General features: G+C 44.5%; 2 protein-coding genes across 8 annotated transcripts in view; one reads left to right on the forward strand and one right to left on the reverse strand.

Annotated features, from left to right (window-relative positions):
* Positions 1-290: 290 nt before the first annotated feature.
* Positions 291-21,626, reverse strand: EXD2 (exonuclease 3'-5' domain containing 2). Of its 7 annotated transcripts, none has more exons than XM_066321363.1 (10): positions 21,511-21,626; positions 20,173-20,331; positions 11,475-11,509; positions 9,923-10,137; positions 8,776-8,902; positions 7,715-8,040; positions 5,312-5,418; positions 4,690-4,825; positions 3,601-3,957; positions 291-2,853 (listed from the first exon to the last, which is right to left on the reverse strand). In XM_066321363.1, the coding sequence occupies exons 2-10, from the start codon at positions 20,297-20,299 to the stop codon at positions 2,637-2,639; spliced, it is 1,647 nt and encodes a 548-aa protein (XP_066177460.1). In that variant the 5' UTR covers positions 20,300-20,331; positions 21,511-21,626; the 3' UTR covers positions 291-2,636. The 7 variants fall into 7 exon arrangements, with proteins under 7 accessions (XP_066177460.1, XP_066177457.1, XP_066177461.1 ...); XM_066321360.1 differs by lacking the exon at positions 21,511-21,626 and adding an exon at positions 18,385-18,470 and having other exon boundaries at positions 9,923-10,179; positions 11,104-11,509; positions 20,173-20,310; XM_066321364.1 differs by lacking the exon at positions 21,511-21,626 and adding an exon at positions 18,385-18,518 and having other exon boundaries at positions 20,173-20,310.
* DCAF5 (DDB1 and CUL4 associated factor 5) overlaps positions 21,387-21,819 on the forward strand; it is a 68,572-nt gene continuing 68,139 nt past the window's right edge. The window contains exon 1 of the mRNA XM_066321355.1: positions 21,387-21,635. Coding sequence (XP_066177452.1) covers positions 21,422-21,635 — 214 coding nt within the window. The 5' untranslated portion in view covers positions 21,387-21,421. The remainder of the gene's footprint in view (positions 21,636-21,819) is intronic.

Below are 21,819 nucleotides of genomic sequence, written 5' to 3' on the forward strand. Positions count from 1 at the left end.
TGCTGCTGTAGGCAGGAAGGTCTTGCTGGGATTAATATCAGCTGTGTTAGTGAGCACAGAGACATACCACATTTGGATAGATGATTTTTTTGTTAAGACTTGCCAGTGGTACAGGAAAAAAATTGCCCTTATAATGAAAATTATCTCATTTGCAGCTCTGTGATAAGTAGTATTTATCATGAATCTTTGATTTCTTATGCTGCTACTGCAGCTCCTCTGGGATGGCATTAATAGAGCATTTCTCTCCATGGCTTCTACTTATCTCAAACAGTCTCTGCTACAAACAGTGGTTTTACCCCTGGCCTGTGAAATTTATTGAATTATCTGATAAGGGACAGTTTCAGTCACAATCACAGCAGGTCCAGGATTCTGCCCAAATGATATAAAAAAAAATGTGGGTCAACTGCACTATACACAGCAGCGTGAAGATAAGGGTTTTACTGAAACTTCTTTACAGAGGTGTATAAAAGCTGAGCATAGCTTCATCATTCAGTAGAAGCACACTCATCTCATGCAATCAAAATCATCAAAAGGGATTTTACAGAAAGGAGTGTGTATTTTTAAAAAGTTATCTTTAACTAAGGTCTAGCACCAGACAAAAAACGTGAATATTTAAGGAAGTTAGACAGCGGTACATCTTAAAAAACAACAATAATAATTAGTACACACAGGCTTATATTTTCAAAGCATTTTACAAAAACATTAACTCCTTAAGCCTCACAACACCTTTGTGAGATAGTTAAGTATTATTAGTCCCATTTTAGAGACAGAAAAACAGGCATGAAGAGAATATAACCTGCTCACCACCACACATGTCAAATCCAGGTACAGAACATCAGATTTTCCATTTTTTTTGCCACATATGGTCAGATCTCTTAAAAGCGTCTGGTCTTTAATTTAGATGGTTTCCTCTCACCCCTTTTATGACACCTGTCATTATTTCAGTCTGATATGAAAAAGTACTCACCAAGTGCTATTCAAAGAATTACTGAATGGTTTGGGTTGGAAGGGACTCTAAAGAATATCCCATTCCAATATCCCTGCATGGACTGGGACACCTTTTACTATACCAGGTTGCTCATAGCTCCATCCAACCTGGCTTGGAACACTTCCAGAGATGAGGCATTCACAGCTTCTCACAAGCTGTTCCAGTGCCTCACCACCCTTACAGTAAAGAGTTTCATCCCAATACCTGGTCTAAACCTAGCCTCTTTCAGTTTAAATCCACTAACCCTTGCTCATGACTCTTGTAAGAAGTCATAGCAGAGGTGCTCCAGCCTTCTGATGATCTTTGTAGCTCTCCTCTGGACTTGCTCTATTCTGTTGGGGGCACAGAGCTGAACATAGTACTCCAGGTGGTCTCACAAGAACAGAATAGAGGGGGAGAATCACCTCCCTTGACTTGCTGGTCATGCCTCTTTTGATGCAGCCCATGATGCAGTTGGCTTTCTGGAAAGGTTTCCAATGTATTCCAGGAACCCCCTGAATTGCTTATGCCCTGCTGTGCTGCCTCTCCCAACAAATATGGGGTGGTTGAAGTTCCCCATGAAGAGTAGGCCTTGTGCACATGAGATTGCTCTTATCTATACAGAGCTTCATCCACTCAGTCTTCCTGGTTGAGAGATCTGTAGCTGATCCCTCTGTCATCTGTCCCTGCCCTCCCTTTAAATCCTGACTCCTCATCCATCCCTAAGCCGAGCTCCATGCACTCCAGATGGAGCTCTGTGCACTCCAACCAATCATTGACATAGAAGGCGACTCCTTGCCTCCTCCAGTGCCTGTTCTTCCTAAAGAGCCTGCATCTTTCCATTCCAACACTCCAGTCATGGGAGTTATGCCACCCTGTCTCTGCAACAGCCCTGCACGTATGAGCATGCTGCTCATGACAAACAAGCAGAATTAGGAAAAACATTTTTTATAAACTCTATGTTACTAGAAGCTGTTTAACCAAAAGACTTGACACGGGTATTTCCATACTACCGGAGTGTCACTTCTCATCAGGCACCTGCCACCAGGAAACTTGCTGAGGCCTATCTGCATTGCTGGGACAGCTCAGAATCTGCAAAAAAATAAGGTTCCTTTGCTTCTTCCAAACAGGGAATCTGTCTCTGGCAGGGGGTCTTCTCTAGGAAGAACTCTGAAGAGTACAACTGCACTAAAAACAAAGAAAGATTTTTATCAAGAAGACCCTCAAGGTAAAGAATTTCAAGGTAAAGCCAAGGGCACAAATATATATCAGAAGATCTAGAAACATTAATCTGTTGTGCTTTTGTTGCCTTTCTTTGGACTTACTCTATTACGAGAGATGGTCTGGAGGCATCAGACATCCTGGAGACTAGAAAACGATTCTTCAGAGTGACTTTGAGAAAACAAGTTCCCTTATCATATCACTCTTTCACTGAACTAGTAAGTGACAGACTAGTATTAAATTTCCCAACCACCTGAAAGTTCAAGCCAATGGAATTAACTCTATAAATTGTCAAATTTAACTCTAACTGGCAAATCTGGCAGATCTATGGCTGACTTTTTGCAAACCCAGGCCCCAGGTGTTAGTGGAGACATAGAAATCGAAATAGTCTTTCCATCTTCAGTTACTTATGTCCATCAGACACTATCCAGCGTCCAGGAAGTTACTTTCATGACAGTTTGATCTGAAGATCCTCCCCATACTTTTGGATCAACTTCATATGGTTATGGTCCACTGACCATTGCTCTGGGAGATGTTTGGGCTTCATGCTGTCCAAGAAATGCTGCCGCCAGCGTCTTTCCAGCTGCATAAGAGAGCGCAGGCCTCCTTTAGCACAACACTGCACCACCTTCAGTCCATGTGGCACGTAGCTCTCATTGCAGATCCTGCCAGGACACAAGCACAATTTATTTTCACACAAACCTGCTGTTAATTCCAGATCTGTCTCCAGTGAACAGCAAGATACTGAAGATACTTTCAGCTGCAGAGTTTAATTACAGACAAAGGGTAAGCTAACCAAGAGGGAGAGTTTTAAGCTTTGCTTCAATGCCAGACTGTTTTCTGGAACACAGTTACACTGTAAAGCTGGTTTCTCTGAAAGAAAGTGTTCTTCTTTACAGCAACACTAAACAAAGCACTTAAGGTTCATTACAAGCTCCTCAGGAGACTGCAAATTTCTCAAGGCAAGAATTATATGAGCTTTCAGAGTGCTGAGCCTGTCAGTGAATTCCCTGCCTGGACGGGTTCTTGAGTTACAACATCTGCACTTTACACACAGCAGCAAGCGTAACAAGGAGAAAATACTAATTCCATGCAGAGACTAGTCACTTGATAAGAAAAGATATCTGGGGAGGCTTTGAGAAAGTGAAGAAGAGAAGACTGCTGATACGACTGTCCTTCTGACTCTTTTCCTGATCTGTCCTTCAGAAGAAGTATAAAATGTTGGAGGGCAAGATGGAGAGCAAGAACAGAAGACTGGTGAGTAGGAAGGGAAAGAGGGAAAGAAACAAGAGCTATGGTTCAGAGAACAGCAGTGGGTTGAGGGGAGATGGGTATAAACAAAACCAAACCTAGTAAGAAATGCAATATAAAAGACTAAAACCTTACATCCAGCCTACATGGGCTTGCTATACCTGGTTTCCAGAGCAGCTGCTGCCTGGAGCATCTCTGGAGTGACTGTGTCTGTGTTATAGAAGTCCTTGATGCCTTGCAGCAGCTCTGCCCTTCGAGGGTCAGGCAGGCTGTCTGCATTCAGCAGGGCTCGCGCCCCCGAGCGCACTTGCCTGCGCAGAGGGTCCTCCAGGAGACGCACGCCCTCCTCGGAGCCGATGGGAGCCCCAAACTCCTGGGCCAGCTGCTGCTTCAGCTGGTTGTCATAGTAATTGGAGATGGCGTGGCAGGACGTGCAGAGTAGGAGCACGTCATGCGAGTTGTGGTCCTTCATCTGGATGGGGAAGTGTCTTCGGTATTCGTGAGGAACAACATTCTTCCTAGAGAAGACAAAACAGACAGCTCATTGCGTTTGTCTGCGGCTGCTGCTCCCCAGTTTCTCCTCTTCCTGCCCCAGAAAGGGTCAACTAAAACTAAAAGTCCAGGTAAGCAAATATTACCAGGACACGTAGTACAGAAAGTGATTATTTTTATTCTTTTCATTTGTAGTTCTCTCTCCAGATTTTCTGCATTTCTCTTTTTTCCTTTCCAAAAATTCATCACTTTCAATTAAAGATTCATACTGTAAAAAAACAAAAAATCAAGTAATACACTATGAGAAGCATACTTCTCAACTAACCAGCAGCAGATAAAAAGACAAAGAGAAAAATCTTATTCTTTCTGACCTCATAAGCTTTAGGCTTACCCCAACCTTTCAAAAATAATGGAGTAAGTAGTGGAAGGAGTAGTACAGCTCTTTTCAGAAGGGGATGCCACCCACCCAGTGTGTCAGCACACTGCTGACCCTGTCCCTCAAACTGCAGCACATACATGTTCCCTATGCTTTGATCTCTCCTAGGATCAATATCCTCTGCCTCTGTAAGAGGAAAGACTAGTCTCTTCAGTGTCTCACACAGCCAAACAACTGCAGAGCACTCAAACCTTGTCTCATGCAGGACATGAGCAAGCACAATGTTTCAGGCCACTAACCAAGCTTCTCAATGTCAAACTTGATTCAGACCTCAGTTGTGTTTTAGAAGATGCATTTTTCTCCTACTCACTAAACAACTCACCGGATATAGGATTCTCGCTTGCCACATACAACACAGAGGTTTTCTTTGACTGTCAGATAATAATCAACTTGAGACTCAGGACGTCCTGAAGGCTCAAACCGCAGCTTCACAACAAAAGGGTCTGTGCTAACGAGCTCTAAAAGGATAAAGGCAAAGAGAAAATACTCAAGACAAATTGTATTGGAGAGCTAAAATAACAATGCTACAATCTAAGAGTTACGCTATTGAATCCCCAGCAGTACTTCCAACAAAAAGGCTACAAAAAATTCATGCTCCATTATGAAGAAGAGGAAGAAGAGAGAGGAGAGAGAGAGACAGAGGAGAGAAAGAAAGAGAGAGAGAAAGAGAAAGAGAGAGAGAAGAGAGGGAGAAGAGAGGGAGAAGAGAGGGAGAAGAGAGGGAGAAGAGAGGGAGAAGAGAGGGAGAAGAGAGGGAGAAGAGAGGGAGAAGAGAGGGAGAAGAGAGGGAGAAGAGAGGGAGAAGAGAGGGAGAAGAGAGGGAGAAGAGAGGGAGAAGAGAGGGAGAAGAGAGGGAGAAGAGAGGGAGAAGAGAGGGAGAAGAGAGGGAGAAGAGAGGGAGAGAGGTGCATTTCAAACACCAACAGGAAAACTGGTATGCTTACCTCCAATCCCTTTGTCCAAATACCACTGAGCCTTCTTGCGATCACAAGTGCACAGGGGCTGTCCATCTGGTGCATGCAGGAAGCAGTTGTCATACAGTGGAGATTTTCTATGAAACAAGGGCAGTATTACAGCAGCTATAATAGAATGCAAAAAAACCCAGAGCTTTCTATAGCCCTGTGTGCCACACTGCAGTTCAGGCAGCTTCCTGCAAATCACAGAAGTAGCCCTAAACACAAACTTGAGGCTACCGAGACTCCACAGGTACTGTTCAGGGAAGCAGTACATCTGAAAATTTATCCAGGGTTCACTAACTGACTCAAAGATATCTTGCTCTCCTGCTGCCAACAGAATTCTAACTTTTGAATCAAATTTTCAAGAGACGCCATTAATGAAGACAGCATTTAAAATTTTTGAATTAGAAGACAGGAGAATTGAAGTCACAAAGGATGACAAACTAATAGTAAGCTCAAAGACAGCATCAACTTACAGGCAAGGCAGTTTCAAGGACTGGCTGCCTAAGCCTGGATTTTAACGTTTTATTAAGAAAACTTTTCTAAAATTTAGTGTCAATAGCAACTACTCTATTTACCCAAGAGAAATGGTCCAAAAACACTCTTGCAGCACTGCGAACTTGAACACGAGTTCAGGAGAACAACAAAGCTGAGCTGATACCCTCAAACACAGGCCCCAACCTCTGGCAGTGACAAGAAGTCCTGCTTCAACAGTCTCTGGCAGTGTGTGGAAGGGCTCTGTTTTGCAGAAAACATTTCCTTACTCTGCCAACCTCCTTCAAACAAAATTGAAACATGAAGCAGGCTGGGCTCAGAGAGGACCTGGGAGGAACTGGCCAGACATGTCACAATACAAGGCAGAAAAGTTTCCTTTCTTCTTTACAGCGAGTCTGTACAAATTAGTACTCAGCAGAGCTCTACCAGCTAAAAAGGTTGATTCACAGGCTATGTAATCTGACAAAATTATTTCATCTGAGGTCTGTGAGGGGAAAAAACCCAATGAAAGATACAGGAGGTCTCCTTCCACTGAGCATCAACAGCTCAGCTAGTCACCATGAAAATTTCAGTACTTCTCAATTCTAAATGAATAAATATTAAAACTAAACAGACTTAAACAGAAAGGAAGGATGAAAAAGGACTTTTGAAACCACATCCAGTGTAACTACAGACCAGAGCCACACTGCTGTAAATACTGTAAAAATACAGTGAGTCTACAGATCTCTCATGAAGTCAAGCACAGTTTAAAAAATTAATAAACATGTATGGGGATATCTTAATTTATCTTGGAATGCAATTTTTTAAGATTTTATTTCTCCTATGAGATGCAGTCCTCCTGTTTTGTATTACACAGCCTCTAAATAAAAAAATTTAAAAATAAAAAAGAGGGACTTGCTCTGTAAAACACAATACTGTTAATCACTGCTAATGAAATCAGTTCTATTGACTACACTAAAATTTCTCCACTGGCAATTCAATAAACATAAAAAGAAGAAAACAAATACAGAAATGTATTTCTTTCCCAATGATAATTACATATAGGTTTAGTTACGCCCCATGATAAATTTTATTAGATTATATCCTAACAAAACCAAACATACAGATACCCCACATCTTCCACTGCACTGAGCTTAAAGCAGCTTTTCCAACTTGTTTTTAATTTAAAAACAACTGAACCCTTGCTAGCAAAAGCCCATAAGAATTTAGGATTCACTCCAAAAAATCGCCTGCAAGGATGGTAATCCTGAATCCAGCAACAGCTGCCACAAGGCCAAAGCAGCACTATTCTTACCTCTCGCCCCCTGGCCAACACTGAAGGGCACAGCTTTGCTGCTACCACAGGCTGTTCCTTCCTGTGCCCTCTGGCACTTCACATAACATGTCTTACCCCTGCTAACCTCAGCTTTCAGCACTGCCATCTCTGTGGCCATGGCAACTTGGGACAGCAAGGGACAAAGAGCAGTCCACGAGGCAGATCCTGATGAAAGGACAAGTTCTGTGTAGTTGCTGCCTTTTCCTTGGAAAAGACAGAGCACAGCTGTTTGGGCAGCAGAATCACAGAATAACAGAATATGCTGAGTTGCAAGGGACCCACCAGCATCATCGAGTCCAACTCCTGTCCCTGCTCAGGACACCTTGGACACCCAAGGATAACACCTGGAAAGCTAACTGCCTCCTGCTAAGACTCTGCTCTCCGGCTAATGCTTCCACAGGGGAAGGAAGGAAGAAAGGAAGGGCAAAACTTAAAGCCAACACCTCACCTTGCTCATGGTCTAAGTAGAGATCTAAGTGCTGCCCCTGCTTTTTCCAGGGTTTTCCATATGCAATGCAAAGAGTAAGATGTGATCATATACTCACCATGCAGAATATACCGAGATGTGCTCATATACTCACCGTGCAGAATATCCCACACCCAGAGGCTTTCGCTTCTGCCTCCGTGGATCTCTCATTTGCTGACTGCCAGAGGGCTGGCCATTCACCCAGGATTTCCGATTCTTTGTTTTCTGAGGGGAACGTCCCTCTCCACTCTTCTCCTCTCCTGTGCTGCCACTCTTTCTTCCTCTAAATGGGATATCCACCAAGCCCTGGCATTTACCCCGTGCTTTCTCCCAAGTAGGGACCGAGTTTTCACCTTCAGATGTAGCAGGGAGGCCGGTAAATCCCAGCAAATGGAAGAACAGAGCCACTGAGACCTGGGCATCCCTAGCAGCATAGAGAACCTGCAGAAAAGCACAGAAGTTAAGATACTGACAAACAGCAAACATTCCCAACAGTATTGGTCTTCAGCACAAGGTACAGTAAAACCAGAAGCTGGATTCATTTCCTTTAGAAGTTCACATGAAGATTTGCCAGTTGAGTGGCACTTTCATAACATCACCGCATCTCACTAGCCTGGGCAGTGCCCTCAGGAAAATATATTCAGGTCAGACATCCTCTAACCCCACCAATCCCTCCCTCATAAAAAGTTCTCTTTTGGCACAATGGCTAAAGTATTCAGCATGGATTTTTTTTGTCCTGTCACTCCCTCTGCTGGTCATTGCTTCTGCAGGCATGTGCAGAAGCACTAAAGAAACTAAAGAACCTGGGCAGCCGGGGAAAACAACAGCACTCTAAAGAAGGTGAACAAGGTTTCCAGTCTCCCTCTAATATTGCACCAACTGCTACAGACTGAAGAAAATAATAAAAAGGTGAGGTTTTGGAAACACTTTTTCTAAGGATCTTGCCTCACAGATCTTTCAGGACTAAAGGAAAACAAGGGCAAAGAATCCAGGAGAATAGCAGGAAATTATCTTCATAGAAAAGGAGGGAAATGCAGGCAGTGAGTCTTTAGGCCCTGTCACACATAACGTTTGAGGTGTAATCTGAATAGGCTCAGACATCCCTGTTGTTAAGCTTTTTTCAACTAAGAAGGTTACTTTTCCTCCAAAGACAGTAAGTTGAAGTGGAGAACACACCTGGTCTTGTGTCAATTCTTCTGCTTCCCAGTTGCTGCAACGCACATGAGGAGATTTGTCAAGCGGGAAGTTCAGGACTTTTTCAGCTAAAGACTTAAGGCTAAGGCAGTTGTGAAATAGATCCTCCCTTCAGTTCAACAAAGAAAGTGAAACAAACATATTAAAAATAAAACTACACACTCATGCAAATTCAGATAGCCTCATACAACCTGAACCTTCCAGAATGCACTGCACATTATGATGGATGACTTAAACAACACACAGCTGCCTGTCAGTTTTACAGGCTCTCTCCCTCCTCTCTACTAAAATGTCCTTTCTAGATTTAGTAATTGTATCGTGTTTGCAATATGCAAAGCAGGCAAGGCCGGGAGATAGTAACATTTAAGGCTGAAATATTTGGCTCTCAGTTCAAGAGGTCCATCGTATAGTGATGGACCACTTGTCCTAGGGACTCATGAGAAGCCCAAGAACCAGGAATGACTTGGAAGAATCCTGGCTACAAGAGACAAGAAGTCCATCCGCAGTGCTAAAAAGGTCAGCAAATACATGGCCCAGATCACTAACACCACACCCAGGCACACATATAACTGTATATGAAGAATATTTGCAAGTAAAACATCTTCTTTTTGGAAGAGTGAAAGATAAGAAAATGGCATCACAAGTATAATTTTTCCATAGAAGAATTGTTATCAAAAGAGAAAGTTGGAACTGGTTTATTTGCAAGTAATTTTGCAAGAAATCTCAAAATTCAACAGTTCCACTTATGTGCCCTGGGCACACTGAACTCACACTTCTAGGCAGTGTATTCAAACATCTGCTGACACAGTGCTCACTCTCACTGCATTACATCACTGTGCCTGGACTTCTTAAAAGCTGAAGCTGATACACAGAGAAGTCCACAAAGGTATCAGTCTGTGAGAGAAGACTAATGTACACAATTAGCAAAATGAAATCCTCATCAAGATTTCATTTCCATTAAGAGCACAGAATAGAAGCATGATGTGTTCTTAGGCTGCAGCCATCAATGCCCATTCTCTAAAGCCACCCTAAGAATTCCAGACATACCAGCCCAATATCATCTATCTTACGCAAATCACCAACTCCAATGATGCCTCAAACAGACCTACCTCTATCTTCAGGCACTTACCGCTGTCTCATGGCTAAATACCGGAGATCCATGCTCCCTTTGACTGTAAGACCATAATCATGAAGCAATTTGCAAGCATCTTCCCAGCATCCTACCCCAACTTTCAACACAGCACTATCTGCCATGATATCCAACAGGGTCTTTGGAAGAGTCTGGCCACTGGCAACGAGCCTGGGCAACCGAACAAGAATGCAGAGGCCGCTGGAAGAAGCCATCTGTAACAGGGATACAGGACTTGCTTTTCCCTCCACAGATACCTGTGAAGTAAAGTAAAGTAAAAATGAAGTAAAGAATGAGAGTCCATGTTACCGTATTATTAGAGATACTGGAGCTGAAGCAAATTGCAGAAAAGGCCACTGAAAGCAGGAAATACTTATCAGTTTACACAATCAAGCATTGTTACACGTCTCTAAAAATTCACTGCAAGTTATGTGGTCTTTTTCACAGTATTACTGTCCCCAAGCTACTTCTTGCCACATTCCCACAAGAGAATCATTCCCCCTTTCACCCTTCCCCTTCATAGCTCAGCTAGTGGAAGAAATCAGAAACATCAGCATAAAGCCACACACTAAATAATAGTTTATGGCAAATATATTGTTTAGCTGTGGTTTACACTAATGACTGTGGGGTGAATAAACTTCCAGTCAAAGCAATGGCAAAGCCAGCCTTCATAAATTACTTTAAGCCTGTTGGAGATATCACACACGCAAATGTACAAGCAGAAGATGAACCTTGATTTCTGGTCGTCTCAGTGAGTTTTATCTACATATCAGCATTATCCTCCTTTCTGAATTTAACATTCTTAAGATTGTTTCTTAATTATGTGGCTGGTTTTAAAATAGTGTAAACCCAAGCTACTTTTAGTAAATCACCTTTAAAGATACATATAGTATCTTAAAACATATATTGCCACATTTAGCCATACAACTGTTACTGTATTTAGTAAAGTCAATTTATTACAGGAACTCAGTAAACAAATACATCTGGGGAATTAAAAACTTAGTATGTTTAAACATAAGAATCAAAATTAGCAGCTACCTTTCTACCACCATGACAGACTATCACAGTTTCAGTAGTCAGCCCCATGGTATATGTTTAAGCAAATTAATTGCTCAACCTTCAATGATTTCCTCATACAATCTGCAATCTAAAGGAAAGAGAGGCACTTCTTGATCACTCACCCACTCACAGTCAATTCCAAGAACTGGCCACTTCTCCAGCTCCCTCTTCAGCAATGGTTCAACATGATCCCACTCCTCCTTCTCTGAAACTACCATTATGTCTGCACAAAGGGTCCTCTCTACCCAGAAAAAGGTAGGAGATTTGAAGAAGGAAATCCCCTTCTTATCCTCTGCCTTAATGAGTTTCTCATCTCCTGACTTTACTGCTGCTTCCTCTTGCTGACTACTACAGCGTGTTTTTCCTTTCCGACGCTGGATCGCTTTCCACAGAACCAGGCCCCCCAAAGTGACACCCAGAAGGGTCGCCAAAGTAATCGTCACGGCTGTTTGCCTGGCCATTTTTTATTGCCCTTTCTCCCCCTTCACCTCACTCTCTTGAAACGGCATTGTGGGATTTCATCATGGCCTGCAGAGAAAAATAAGAGAAGAAGAAAATAAAGACAACTTAATGAAATGTGTTTAGAGATATTAAACAGATGCAATGGTATCATAACAAGGTTCTAGCCACAACCTGTGATCCTGACATAAAAAAGGTTTAGGTCCCACTTTGACAGACTAGGGGCCAGGGGACAGATTGCTGCAGTGCCGGAAGAAGAGACTAAATGCTGCTGTTGATCACACCACTAAAAACTATAAAGGGAATCCATTAAATTAAACCGGTGCAACTCGGTGCTTCCACAAACTGCTATTCCAAAAATAAACTAGTCATGGTTATTATCAACATCTTTTAGTTCAGTTGGTAACCAGATCTAGCTAAACAAGGCCAAAATGAAATTGCTGCAGAATAAGCATGTCCATTCACGCATTAGTAAATAACAGGCATTTGTCCATTACAATTCACATCCGTACTAGGGTCAAATGGCTCTTCAGGCATTGAAAAGCATCTTATTTTTGACACAGCTGTCCCTCTATTACACTAAAGCTTAGTTCCCCTTCAATAAACTGAAATCAATCCTGCCCCTCCATCTCTACCTCCCCAACCCACCAAGTTGTATCTAAAGGGCTTTCCTTGTGCACTCCTCCCCACAGGCAGAAGTTCGGGAATCGATGCTACTCCAGCCCTGCACAGCCGCCCCCAGCACCCCGACCTCGGCCCGGGCACCTGCCTGAGCGCCCCCGAAGCAACAGGTCATCCGCTGCCACCCCTAAACGGAGCGCCAGCACCGGCTGCCACGAGGCCGCCCGCAGCGAGGCCTCTCCCTCGGTCCAAGAGCCACCACCCCTCCGGGAACCGGGAGTGCCTGCGATCCTGGTGCGGATCCCCCGCCGGGGCAGGAGAAGCCCCGATCAGACGCCCCGGCGGCGGCGGCGCTCCAAGGCCCGGGGGCGGGCATGGGACCGCAGCCGAGCGCTTTCTCCGGGCCGCCGCCAGGCCCGGCGGGATGGGGGCGGGCGGGGGCGTCCGCGGCTCCCCTCGGCACCGGAGAGAACGCGCTGCCCGCTTTAGGCTCGGTCGCGGTTATCTACCCCGAGAAAAGGCCCGGACGCCGGGAGCCAGCATGCGAGAGGCCGCGGGCGCACCGGACCGCGCACCGGGAGCCGCGGCCGCCGCCTCTCCAGGATGCGCACAGCAGCCTCCCCTCCGCGCCCGGCCCCGCCGCCCGCCCGCGGCCCCGCCGGGCGCCCACCGATCGGCCCGCTGCCTGCGTCCCGCGGAACGGCTGCGTCCGGCTGCAGGAACGCCCCGCGGGGCAGTCGCCACACACACCGGGCGCCTTAGAGCGGCGGACGCTTCCTCTGTGCCGGCGGTGCGAGGGGGCGGTGGGCGCCGCCATGTTGTACGGCAGCTAGTGGCGGGTCGTCTGTGTCGCCGGGTGGGCGGCAACGTGCCTTCAGCCGGGGCAAAACACTGGGAAGAATACTGAAAACCCAGCTCTTTTTAAAGGAGATTTTTGGAGTGAAAAGTGCAGTTTGTTCTCTGCGACTACGGAGGGCTTGAGGAGCGAGCCGCAGCGGGCGTGAAGTCACCCACACGCAGAGCAGCGGGGAGCCCCTGGGGCAGGAGGGACCAGGTAGAATGGGAAGTAAAGAACAAAGGCAGCCAGGAAAATAAACAGCAAATCGCAGCCGCCTCCAAAGTGACAAACTGGAAGAAAACAAAGCGGGAACAAGTCAAATGGAGAGTATTAAGAAATTAACAGAGGAATAATCATGACAAGTGATTGTTTCCCCCATGCGTGGGAAGAAACAACAACGTTAGAAGTATGACAGCGCAAAACCTGGACAGAGAGTGATGTACAGGCAGTTGCTGTATTCACAGTTACAACCATCAAGGCTTTGTTAAAAAGCAAACAAGTTTCCAGCCCAAACACTGCAAATGAGAGGATCTCAGCCCCAAATTTCTTCAAATTCCTTTGCAATTCCCAGTATCTCCCAGATTTTGTGCTGTTAGAATTCCACATAGCTGCATCTATTTAAAGTAGAGACTGAACCCAGAAAATACTGTGTTAAATCAATTTAACAATTTGACAGCATCAAATTTTGTTCTAACTTTGCCACTTGTAGTCATCAGGGTAGGAGGATCTCCCTAGCAGAGACTTGGTATTTAGCAGACACATTGTCCAAAGAGTGCAACAAAGCAGCTAATTGCTGGCACTGGCAAAAATCTCCTATAGAAGCAGTATTTTTTTTTCAGTCTGTAACATCTTTATTTTCCTTTTTTTTTTTTTTTTTTTTTTTTTTTCTCTTAACACAGGAATGAGGTACAGACATCTGGTTAGCTCACAAGGGACACAGGTGATTTCCAGAACACTTTTCTGAGCAAATAAGGCCTGCTCCTTATCAGAAATAACATGACAAGGCTATTAAAGGTTAAGCAGCTACTTGTTCTAATGACCTGATTTATGCCAGCATGGTGTGGCCATATCAGGACTCAGTGGTGCTGGGGTAGGATCGGAGTTTTGTTTTCCATTGACTTGCATCTGTATTTTGAATATACAAATGCTTTATACCGTAGAGTTACAGCTTCTGTATCATGTTTCTGCAAAGCCTCTCAGTCTTGCTGTACAGTGAAGAGACTTTTATCCATTTTTATATTAATTCACTGAGTTACAAAGCATTGCAATCTCACTGCAGCAACTCACATCTCGTCTTTGGTTCAGTCTCCTCTAGAGAGAAGGTCAGCATCTCCCTTTCAGTCACAGCCTGGCCCCAGCTTCTCCATCCATCCATCCATCCATCCATCCCCTATGCTCTGATGCACCAGACACAGCAGACCAACCGAATTGCAGGTCACCAGGCAGGAGCCAGCACTACTCTGAAGTTTCTCACGTGACTTGTGCTCAGAAGAAAAGTGCATCATGTGCATGTCAGGAGAGAAAGCTGCAGGGGTCTGGCAGTACCTGAGTTCCCACAGTCAGATGGACATATTCTGCCTGTTTCTCTCCCACTCTCTTCCTTTCATACATATTCCTCAAAGTATAGTGCTTTGTTCCGTATGGTCATTGGAATCTAGCATAAACCTGGATTGCCACTTGGTTGGATAGTCACACATTTCCTATTGTACCTGTGACTGCTCACTCCCTGCTCCCTTGCTACAGCACCCACATTTCTGTAATGACAGGGTCAGAAAATCATGGAACAGATCCATCTGTAAAATAGTTCAAAGAGAAAAGGTAACACCTGGGGACATAACAGACATTTCAAGGCCCAAGTGTCTGGAAAGAGAACCAAGAAGATAATGCAGCTAGGCTCCAGGATCCAGCTGCCCCTACTGTGGGGTAGGCAAGGCCTCCTTAAGAGAACTCTGTCAGAGGTCAAGATAAGCAGAGAATATTGAACCAGTCTGCAAAGGTCATTTGCAGGTAGACCCCTTGTAATAAACTGGCACCCACCCAGAAATCTGAAATAGCAGGTTTTCCTCTTACAAATTGTTTATTTTAGTTTCTAAAGTAATAGAAATGTAAAATTACAATAGAGAAAAAGGCAATAAAATACCCCAATATTTATTACATAATGAAAATCTCACAGAGAAGATGCTAGCTTTTCTCCAAGTAAGAGGATGCTATCCCTGGTTGCATTTAAAGCCTTTATTTTTCATGGCATCACTGATATTACAGAGTCCTGTAAGCCAGGAGTCTCTTTAACAGCTTGTCTTATATCTACATAGTCATTTATTCAAGTATAAATATTAAATTAAAAATAAATGAAAGCAACTGATGCATGAGTGCACTCTGGCAAAAAACTCCAAAACAAAACAACAAAAGCAAAACAAAAAAAAAAAAAACCCCAAACAAACAAAAACCAGTTCCCAAAACCCTGACAGACACATTGCTGAAGATGAGAAGATAACCAAGTGAGCAAATACCAACTGCTGGCTTAGCCTTACTTACAAGAAATCTGTTACAGCAGGTAACTGGAAGCCTTTACATGGTAAACACCAACATTTACTTTTCTGTGTCTGTAGCCTGACCTGAGGTCTCTATCAAAAGACTAATTTTCAGCCTGATTTCCTAAGGAAGGAAGACTCATGAAATACTCTACGTTAGTGTTTCTGCCTCTGGGTCCCATTACTTCCCCCACTTTCCTTGCCAAAAAAAGCATGTTTAAACCATTGCTAAATTCCATCTAAATTTGTACAAAGGTAACTTCAGTGAAATGCAAAGCCAAGTGGATGAAACAGCTAATGTTAATATCCTAATAAAGCTGATAAAATGGTAAGCATGTGCAGACACTGCTTAATATACATATGAGAATCCACACAGTGGCACCACATCGGGACAAATCCATAGGATACCAGGCTTCATTTGTTCTGCTGATCACAGAAAAAAAATATTTTTATGACATTAGCTCATCCTTTAGGAGGGAGAAGACTGGGGTAAATGAGGCAGTGTTCAAAGGAAAATCAATGATCATGGAATATCAAAGGAAAAAGGCTCCAGTGAAGACTTAAATTGCTGGTAGCAGACAATGAGCAGAGAGCTGCATGTAGTCCCCACTAGCTCATTAATAACACTCTCTTTGGGGCTCCATCCCAAGCTAAAGAAAAAAAGCCAAAATCACATTTCAAATCCTAATGTGATTTATCTTCCTTCTGTCGATGCTAGTAACCCCATGACTACATATGCAAACAAGCTGTTTTGAACAGGGTTTGTTCTAACAGGGTTGATACCAGGAAGGCAGTAGGGTTTCTTTCCTCAAGAAGTCACAATGAGAACAGTTTCAATCAACTGTGAAGCCACATTCTAAAGGTGGAGTCTCACACTGCAACAAGGTGGATAGGAGGTTTAGCTTCTGTTGAAAAGGCAATTCTGCTTCCCCCTTCCACCTGTCAGCATTCTGCTCCAACCTCAATTTTGCAAATACTGGTACCTGCTTGATTCAAGGAATTAAGTGAGCAGAAAGCTAGCACAGCAGAAAACTGGGGTTTTTTTCTGGTTTAACTCCTTGAACTAATTCATCATACAGCCCAGATCTCAGTGAAACTACATCCTAAGCCAAAAGATGAGTCAGTGGTAGCTCACTGAAGGTAGCTCACTGACAGAGCTTGCAGGTTTTGCAAAGAATCTGGAAAAAAATCAGAGCTGTAAAATGCTAGATAATCCCATGAGGATGAGTTGTATTAACATCAATCATCATCAATGTATTTCTTCCTTAATTGCCAACTCTTTTCATTGCTTATACAGAAACAGAGATGAATTTCACAATTCCATTTCTTGAAGAGCTGCTTAACTTATCCCACTAGTTCAGTCCAGGAAGGTACTCTGAGTCAGCTTCACAGTTTATGGCTGCTAAGAACATGACATCCCCCATCTCCAAAACTCATCTCCCAGCTGGGCACTCCAGACTAGCTTGTGCTGATTTTGGCACTCACTGGGACACTTCCATGAGCCAAATAAACGCATAGCAGACAAGCAGGTCCAATAAGTAGCAGCATCAGCACAAAGAAAGGGACAGAACACAGAGCCACAAAAAAATTAAGCCACCTTTCAGTGGTCACAAATCATTAGATTAGCTTAGCTGCATGTTAAACCTACATAGCAGAACAGCAAGCCCCAAGGGAAAAGTAGAAATCTGAGAAAACAATCCTTGTTTTCCCTACCTTTCTGGTCCACGAAAGTAAGCAAAAGGAGAAAAGGCCAGAACCCACCAAATTTCCACTAAAGGAAATAAATTACACAAGCAAAATTATTTTGAAATAATTATATGGCTAAAATATGATGTAGTCTTCTTGGTTTACCCTTTCTTTCTATTTTCCCTCAAAAATAAAAAAAAAAATTGGTATAAATAAACAAACAAATAAAAGCCTTTGACTCAGCTCCACTTCCCTAATTACACATTCACTCTCTCTGACTCACTCCATAGACATCCAACTATCAGTGTCCAAACTTCTCAGTTTCCACTCTGGATTAACCAAAGCAAATCAAAGGTTCAACAGAAGCCCAAAGAGAGTACTTAAATCTCATCCTTTCTTGCCTAACACAATCAACCATGCTTCACTTACATACTTTTTATCTATTTAAGACTTCTTTCCTAGTGTTTGACAGACTCTCAGAGAGCTGTATCCTTGGTCTTCTGTTACCCTCCTACAGTATCTCTGAGTTAGCTCTGGGGAAAGGAACAGATCCATTAAATCATCTGCAGAGAGATATTAATTTATTTGTATTTCAGATGAGATACCTCCCCCTATCCAAACTCAAAACAGAGTCTGCTCCTCTCTCCTGTGAATGACTAGCAGGAAATTAGAGCTCAGCAAAGCTAGAACTCTTCCCTGAAAGCCCTCTTGTTATCTTCTTTGTGAGTATCTGTGGATGGCATCACCAATGTACCTGCCACTCAAGCTTGTTTGTCAACTCTCAGGTCTGACTGAAATGTCTTTGTAGACTCTAGCACCTAGAGTATATATTTCTATGTGGCAGCTCCAAAACAGCCTTTTGATCCATCCTTGCAGCCAAGACCCTTGTCCTCTTGCTGATATGCAAAGACTGCCCTAATACCTCTCCATCCAGCATTAACCAACACAGCTCCTAACACAACAGCCATTGACCACTGGAAATGCCACAGGCTGACAACTGATCAGTTATTTGTCAGTCCTTCCAGAGGCAGAACAGAAATTCCATAGCATGGACAGAAGCTAATATGAGAGCAATGTGATGCCATGACCATACCTCATCCAGATCAACTTAGTACTGCAGAGGACTGGGCTCTGCACAGCCTTGGAAAAAATAACTCTGAAACTGCAACCCAAGATTGTTTACATAGATCATTACTCTAACCATATCACTTCTCTGAAGGATTCTCCCAGTTCCCTCTTCTGTATTGCATCAAACATTATTTACTTACCTTCATTTCCAAGGGCATCTACAGCAAGTCACCACCCTGTTCATTATCTCCCATTTCCTTTCCAGTTGACTCCTCCACTCTGTTGTCTATTTGTTGAAATTCCAGTCAAAACATTTGTTGTGCTTGATTTCATGCTGCTTTTGAGACATGGAGGAGACTATAAATATCCTACAGAATTCAGCAGCTCAAGCAATGTGTACAGACAGACTCTGGCTTCCTGTGCCCTTTGAGTCTGGCCAGGCTCAATCCAATTTGGACTGTGACAACCAGTATAGCACCCCCCATGCTGACATGTCCCCCAGAACAGCAACTTGATGAAGTTCGATCTGTTTGACTAACTACTGTCAGTATATCAATTCCATTGCAAGCTGCAGAATGTTCCTGTTAAAGTAGACAAAGATGCTTCACTGATGCTACCTCAGGAAGACTCAGGACAACACTGTATGTGCTTTGAGAGGTAACAGCACTCTGGCTATATTAACACAGGAACCTGTTATTTTCCAAGGAAGATATTACCTGTATAGGCTATAAAAACCTCCTTAGGTGTTATATTAAAAATTAATCCAAATAAAGGAATCAGAGTGAAAAGAATGCTTACCAGAACAGTTTTTTAACCTATATGGTCATGTCATTGAGCAGAACAGATTTGGAATCTGCTATTGTTTTTCTTTTAATTTCTGCCTGCTTAGAAATGTGATTAAAAAAACCCCACAAAAACAAACAAGGAAAAAAAAAAAAACCCAACCAACCAACAACAGCAACAACAAAAAACTCCAACCCAACAAAACAAAACCAAACTCAGTTAAATCTTTCTTAAAAATCCTAGAACTGGGGGCTTAGGAAAGTTTTATTTAATGGTTTTGCAAAACCATGTAAGTACACAGCTTTCCTAGAGACTGGATCCAGAACATGGAGAAAAAGCACTGGAGATTTTATTCTATGGCATATTTTTTTCAGTATAGAATCCAAAGGTACTTAGAGATGTTAAACCCGAACAATACTTTCAGAAAGGGGAAAAAATGAACCACATGTTGGGAACTTAGAAGTGAGAAACTTTCTGATATAGTTGTAATGGTGCAGAATGTCATGGCATGCAAGCAACAGAGCTATAAAACATGATTTTATAGCAATGTCTGAAGCTTACCTGTGTCTGAAGCTAAGGTAATAAATACAAACCATGATGGACAGTGTCTTTGCCTCTCTGTATTGAGGGTGGCTAGACACGTTACACTGCAATAGTTGGCCATCAACAACTGTAACTAGAAAAGACCCTTATGTACAGTTCAGAAGAGATGAACTGCTCTGTTTTCACTTCAGTTATGAAGCATTGTTAATTGTCACTGTTAACACTGTTAATGTAACTTCTTACATTCTTTTTTTACTCCCAATTAGAAGAGAAAGTTTATTTACTTTTGTTATGTGTTAAAATTAAGGCTACAGTGTTGTCAAATATAAAGCTTGGTTTATGCAGGATTTGATGCTCTTTCTATAATCCTAACCAAGAAAAAACTCAAAGCACCTAACTGACTTGCTATAATGAAATAATTTCTATTTCTATGGAAAAGTTGTCACTGGAATATGGCAGCAGTCTAACACTACTCAGTCACCTTGCCACATCACAGTTTATGTCAGGGAGGGTTTTTCACTCTGCTTATTCTAAAGTTTGAAGACTCCGAATTCCCAGCATATGCAATGCTACACAAAGATGGCCAAGATGGTCAGGCGAATTCCTCTTACCTTCTGAAAACTGTATCTTCCTTAGGTACTGATGCGATGAGAAATACAAACCTGAAAGTTTCAAACTGCTCCTTTTGTGCACAGGCAGCATGCAGTCAGATGCTGCAAGGTGGGACTGGGGGTCTGTGCAGCGCCTCATGGACATCACTCTTTGAATGACACTCCCGTTGCCTGACATGCCATCAGATGTTACCTGAGAGATACAGGGTCCTGTGAAAGAGAAAAGATATTCTTATTCCAGTAAGGTAAGGGTTAGGGTATTGTTAAACACTGAAGGAAAAGACAGATCACTCCCATCTGGTTAGCCAACTGCGTTTTGGGGTTTAGTTGACACCGCAGGGTAAGAGAAGAAAATTCATCTGTACTTCCAGCAGTCTTCCAAGGGCTGCAGAAAGGTCTACTGACTCACTTGTTATGGGGCAAGCCTCCTGTTTTCAGTGTTGCTCGGGAAGGAGCAGGAGAGAGCAAGCTGTGAAATCTCGGATAGCCCCAGAATAACTATCACAGAGAAAACAACCACCACAACAAAATAAACCCCAAACTAAATTTTAAAGCCGTAATGCTTTGAATTGCCTCAGAAATCGCTCAGCATTTACACAGGACAAGCCCCATTGCAAACCACCCCCGCACTTGAGCTATTTTCCCCCTCATCTTCCCTCCGGCGCGCTGTCCGCCCGTTACCTCAAGGCGGCCGGCCGTGGCTCCGGAGCGCTCCCTTCCCATTCACCGCTCCGCCGGAGCACCTGCCCGCCCGCCGCCGCCTCCCTGGCGGCCGCGGGGCCGCAGGCGGCACCGGCCACTCAACCGGGCCGGCTGAACGGCGGCGGGACGCTGCTGCGGCTCCTCCGAGTGACGGGTGTACCCGTTCCCCGGCAGGTCCTCCGAACGCGTCCTTCCCCCAGAAGGTCCCCGGAGCGACGAGTGAGTCCGGCCCCTGCGAGTCCCCGCAGCGGCGAAGGCGCCCTCGCCCAGGAGGTCCTTGGAGCGGCGAACGTTAGCGCCCGCCCGCAGGGACAGTGTGTGTGTCCCCCCGCGCCGCTCCAGCGGCGAGTTAACCGGCGGCGGCGCCACGCTAGAGCCGGGCCGGGCGGCGCGGGCTGCAGCTGAGGATCAGCTGCTGAGGGAAGCGGGGAGGAGCCAGCGGGATCAGGAAGCGGCGGAGTGTCTAACACCTCTCTGCCATGGCTGGCTAAAGAAAAATCATCATAACCATAACAAGGGGGGAAGCGGGGGAGGGGAGGCGGCGGCGGGGGAAGGGGCGGCGGGGGAAGGAGCGGCGGGGAGCGGCGCAGGCGGCAGCATGAGGAGGAGAGGCAGCCGCGGGGGCAGCATGCGGTCGGTGGTGGGGTTCCTGTCCCAGCGGGGCTTGGAGGGGGACCCCCTGCTCACCCAAGACTTCCAGCGAAGACGCCTGCGGGGCTGCAGGAACCTCTACAAGAAGGACCTCCTGGGCCACTTCGGCTGTGTCAATGCCATTGAATTCTCCAACAATGGAGGCCAGTGGCTGGTCTCAGGTAAAGCGAGCGCTCCCGTCCCTTGCCCCCTCCCGCTACCCCCTCCCCAGGAAGCATTTTCCTCCCCGGCCGCCTCCCCTGAGGCCCGGGGGAGGGGAGCCGCGGCAGCGCTGCTCGGAGCCCTTTCCCAAATCCACCGGTGCCCGGGAATGATGTTTTCTCAAGTAGGGATCTAAAATGGTTG

Source organism: Sylvia atricapilla, chromosome 6 (genome assembly GCF_009819655.1).
Source record: "Sylvia atricapilla isolate bSylAtr1 chromosome 6, bSylAtr1.pri, whole genome shotgun sequence".
Lineage (NCBI taxonomy): Eukaryota > Metazoa > Chordata > Aves > Passeriformes > Sylviidae > Sylvia > Sylvia atricapilla.

Excerpts from the sequence above, each read along its gene's own strand:
- EXD2 (XM_066321360.1), bottom strand. The coding sequence starts at position 11,442 with ATGGCCAGGCAAACAGCCGTGACGATTACTTTGGCGACCCTTCTGGGT. Across the intron at positions 10,180-11,103 it reads TTGGAATTGACTGTGAGTGG|GTATCTGTGGAGGGAAAAGC; the intron begins GTGAGTGATCAA and ends TTTACTTCACAG. Across the intron at positions 2,854-3,600 it reads GCAGCTGCTCTGGAAACCAG|GATCTGCAATGAGAGCTACG; the intron begins GTATAGCAAGCC and ends GTGTCCTGGCAG.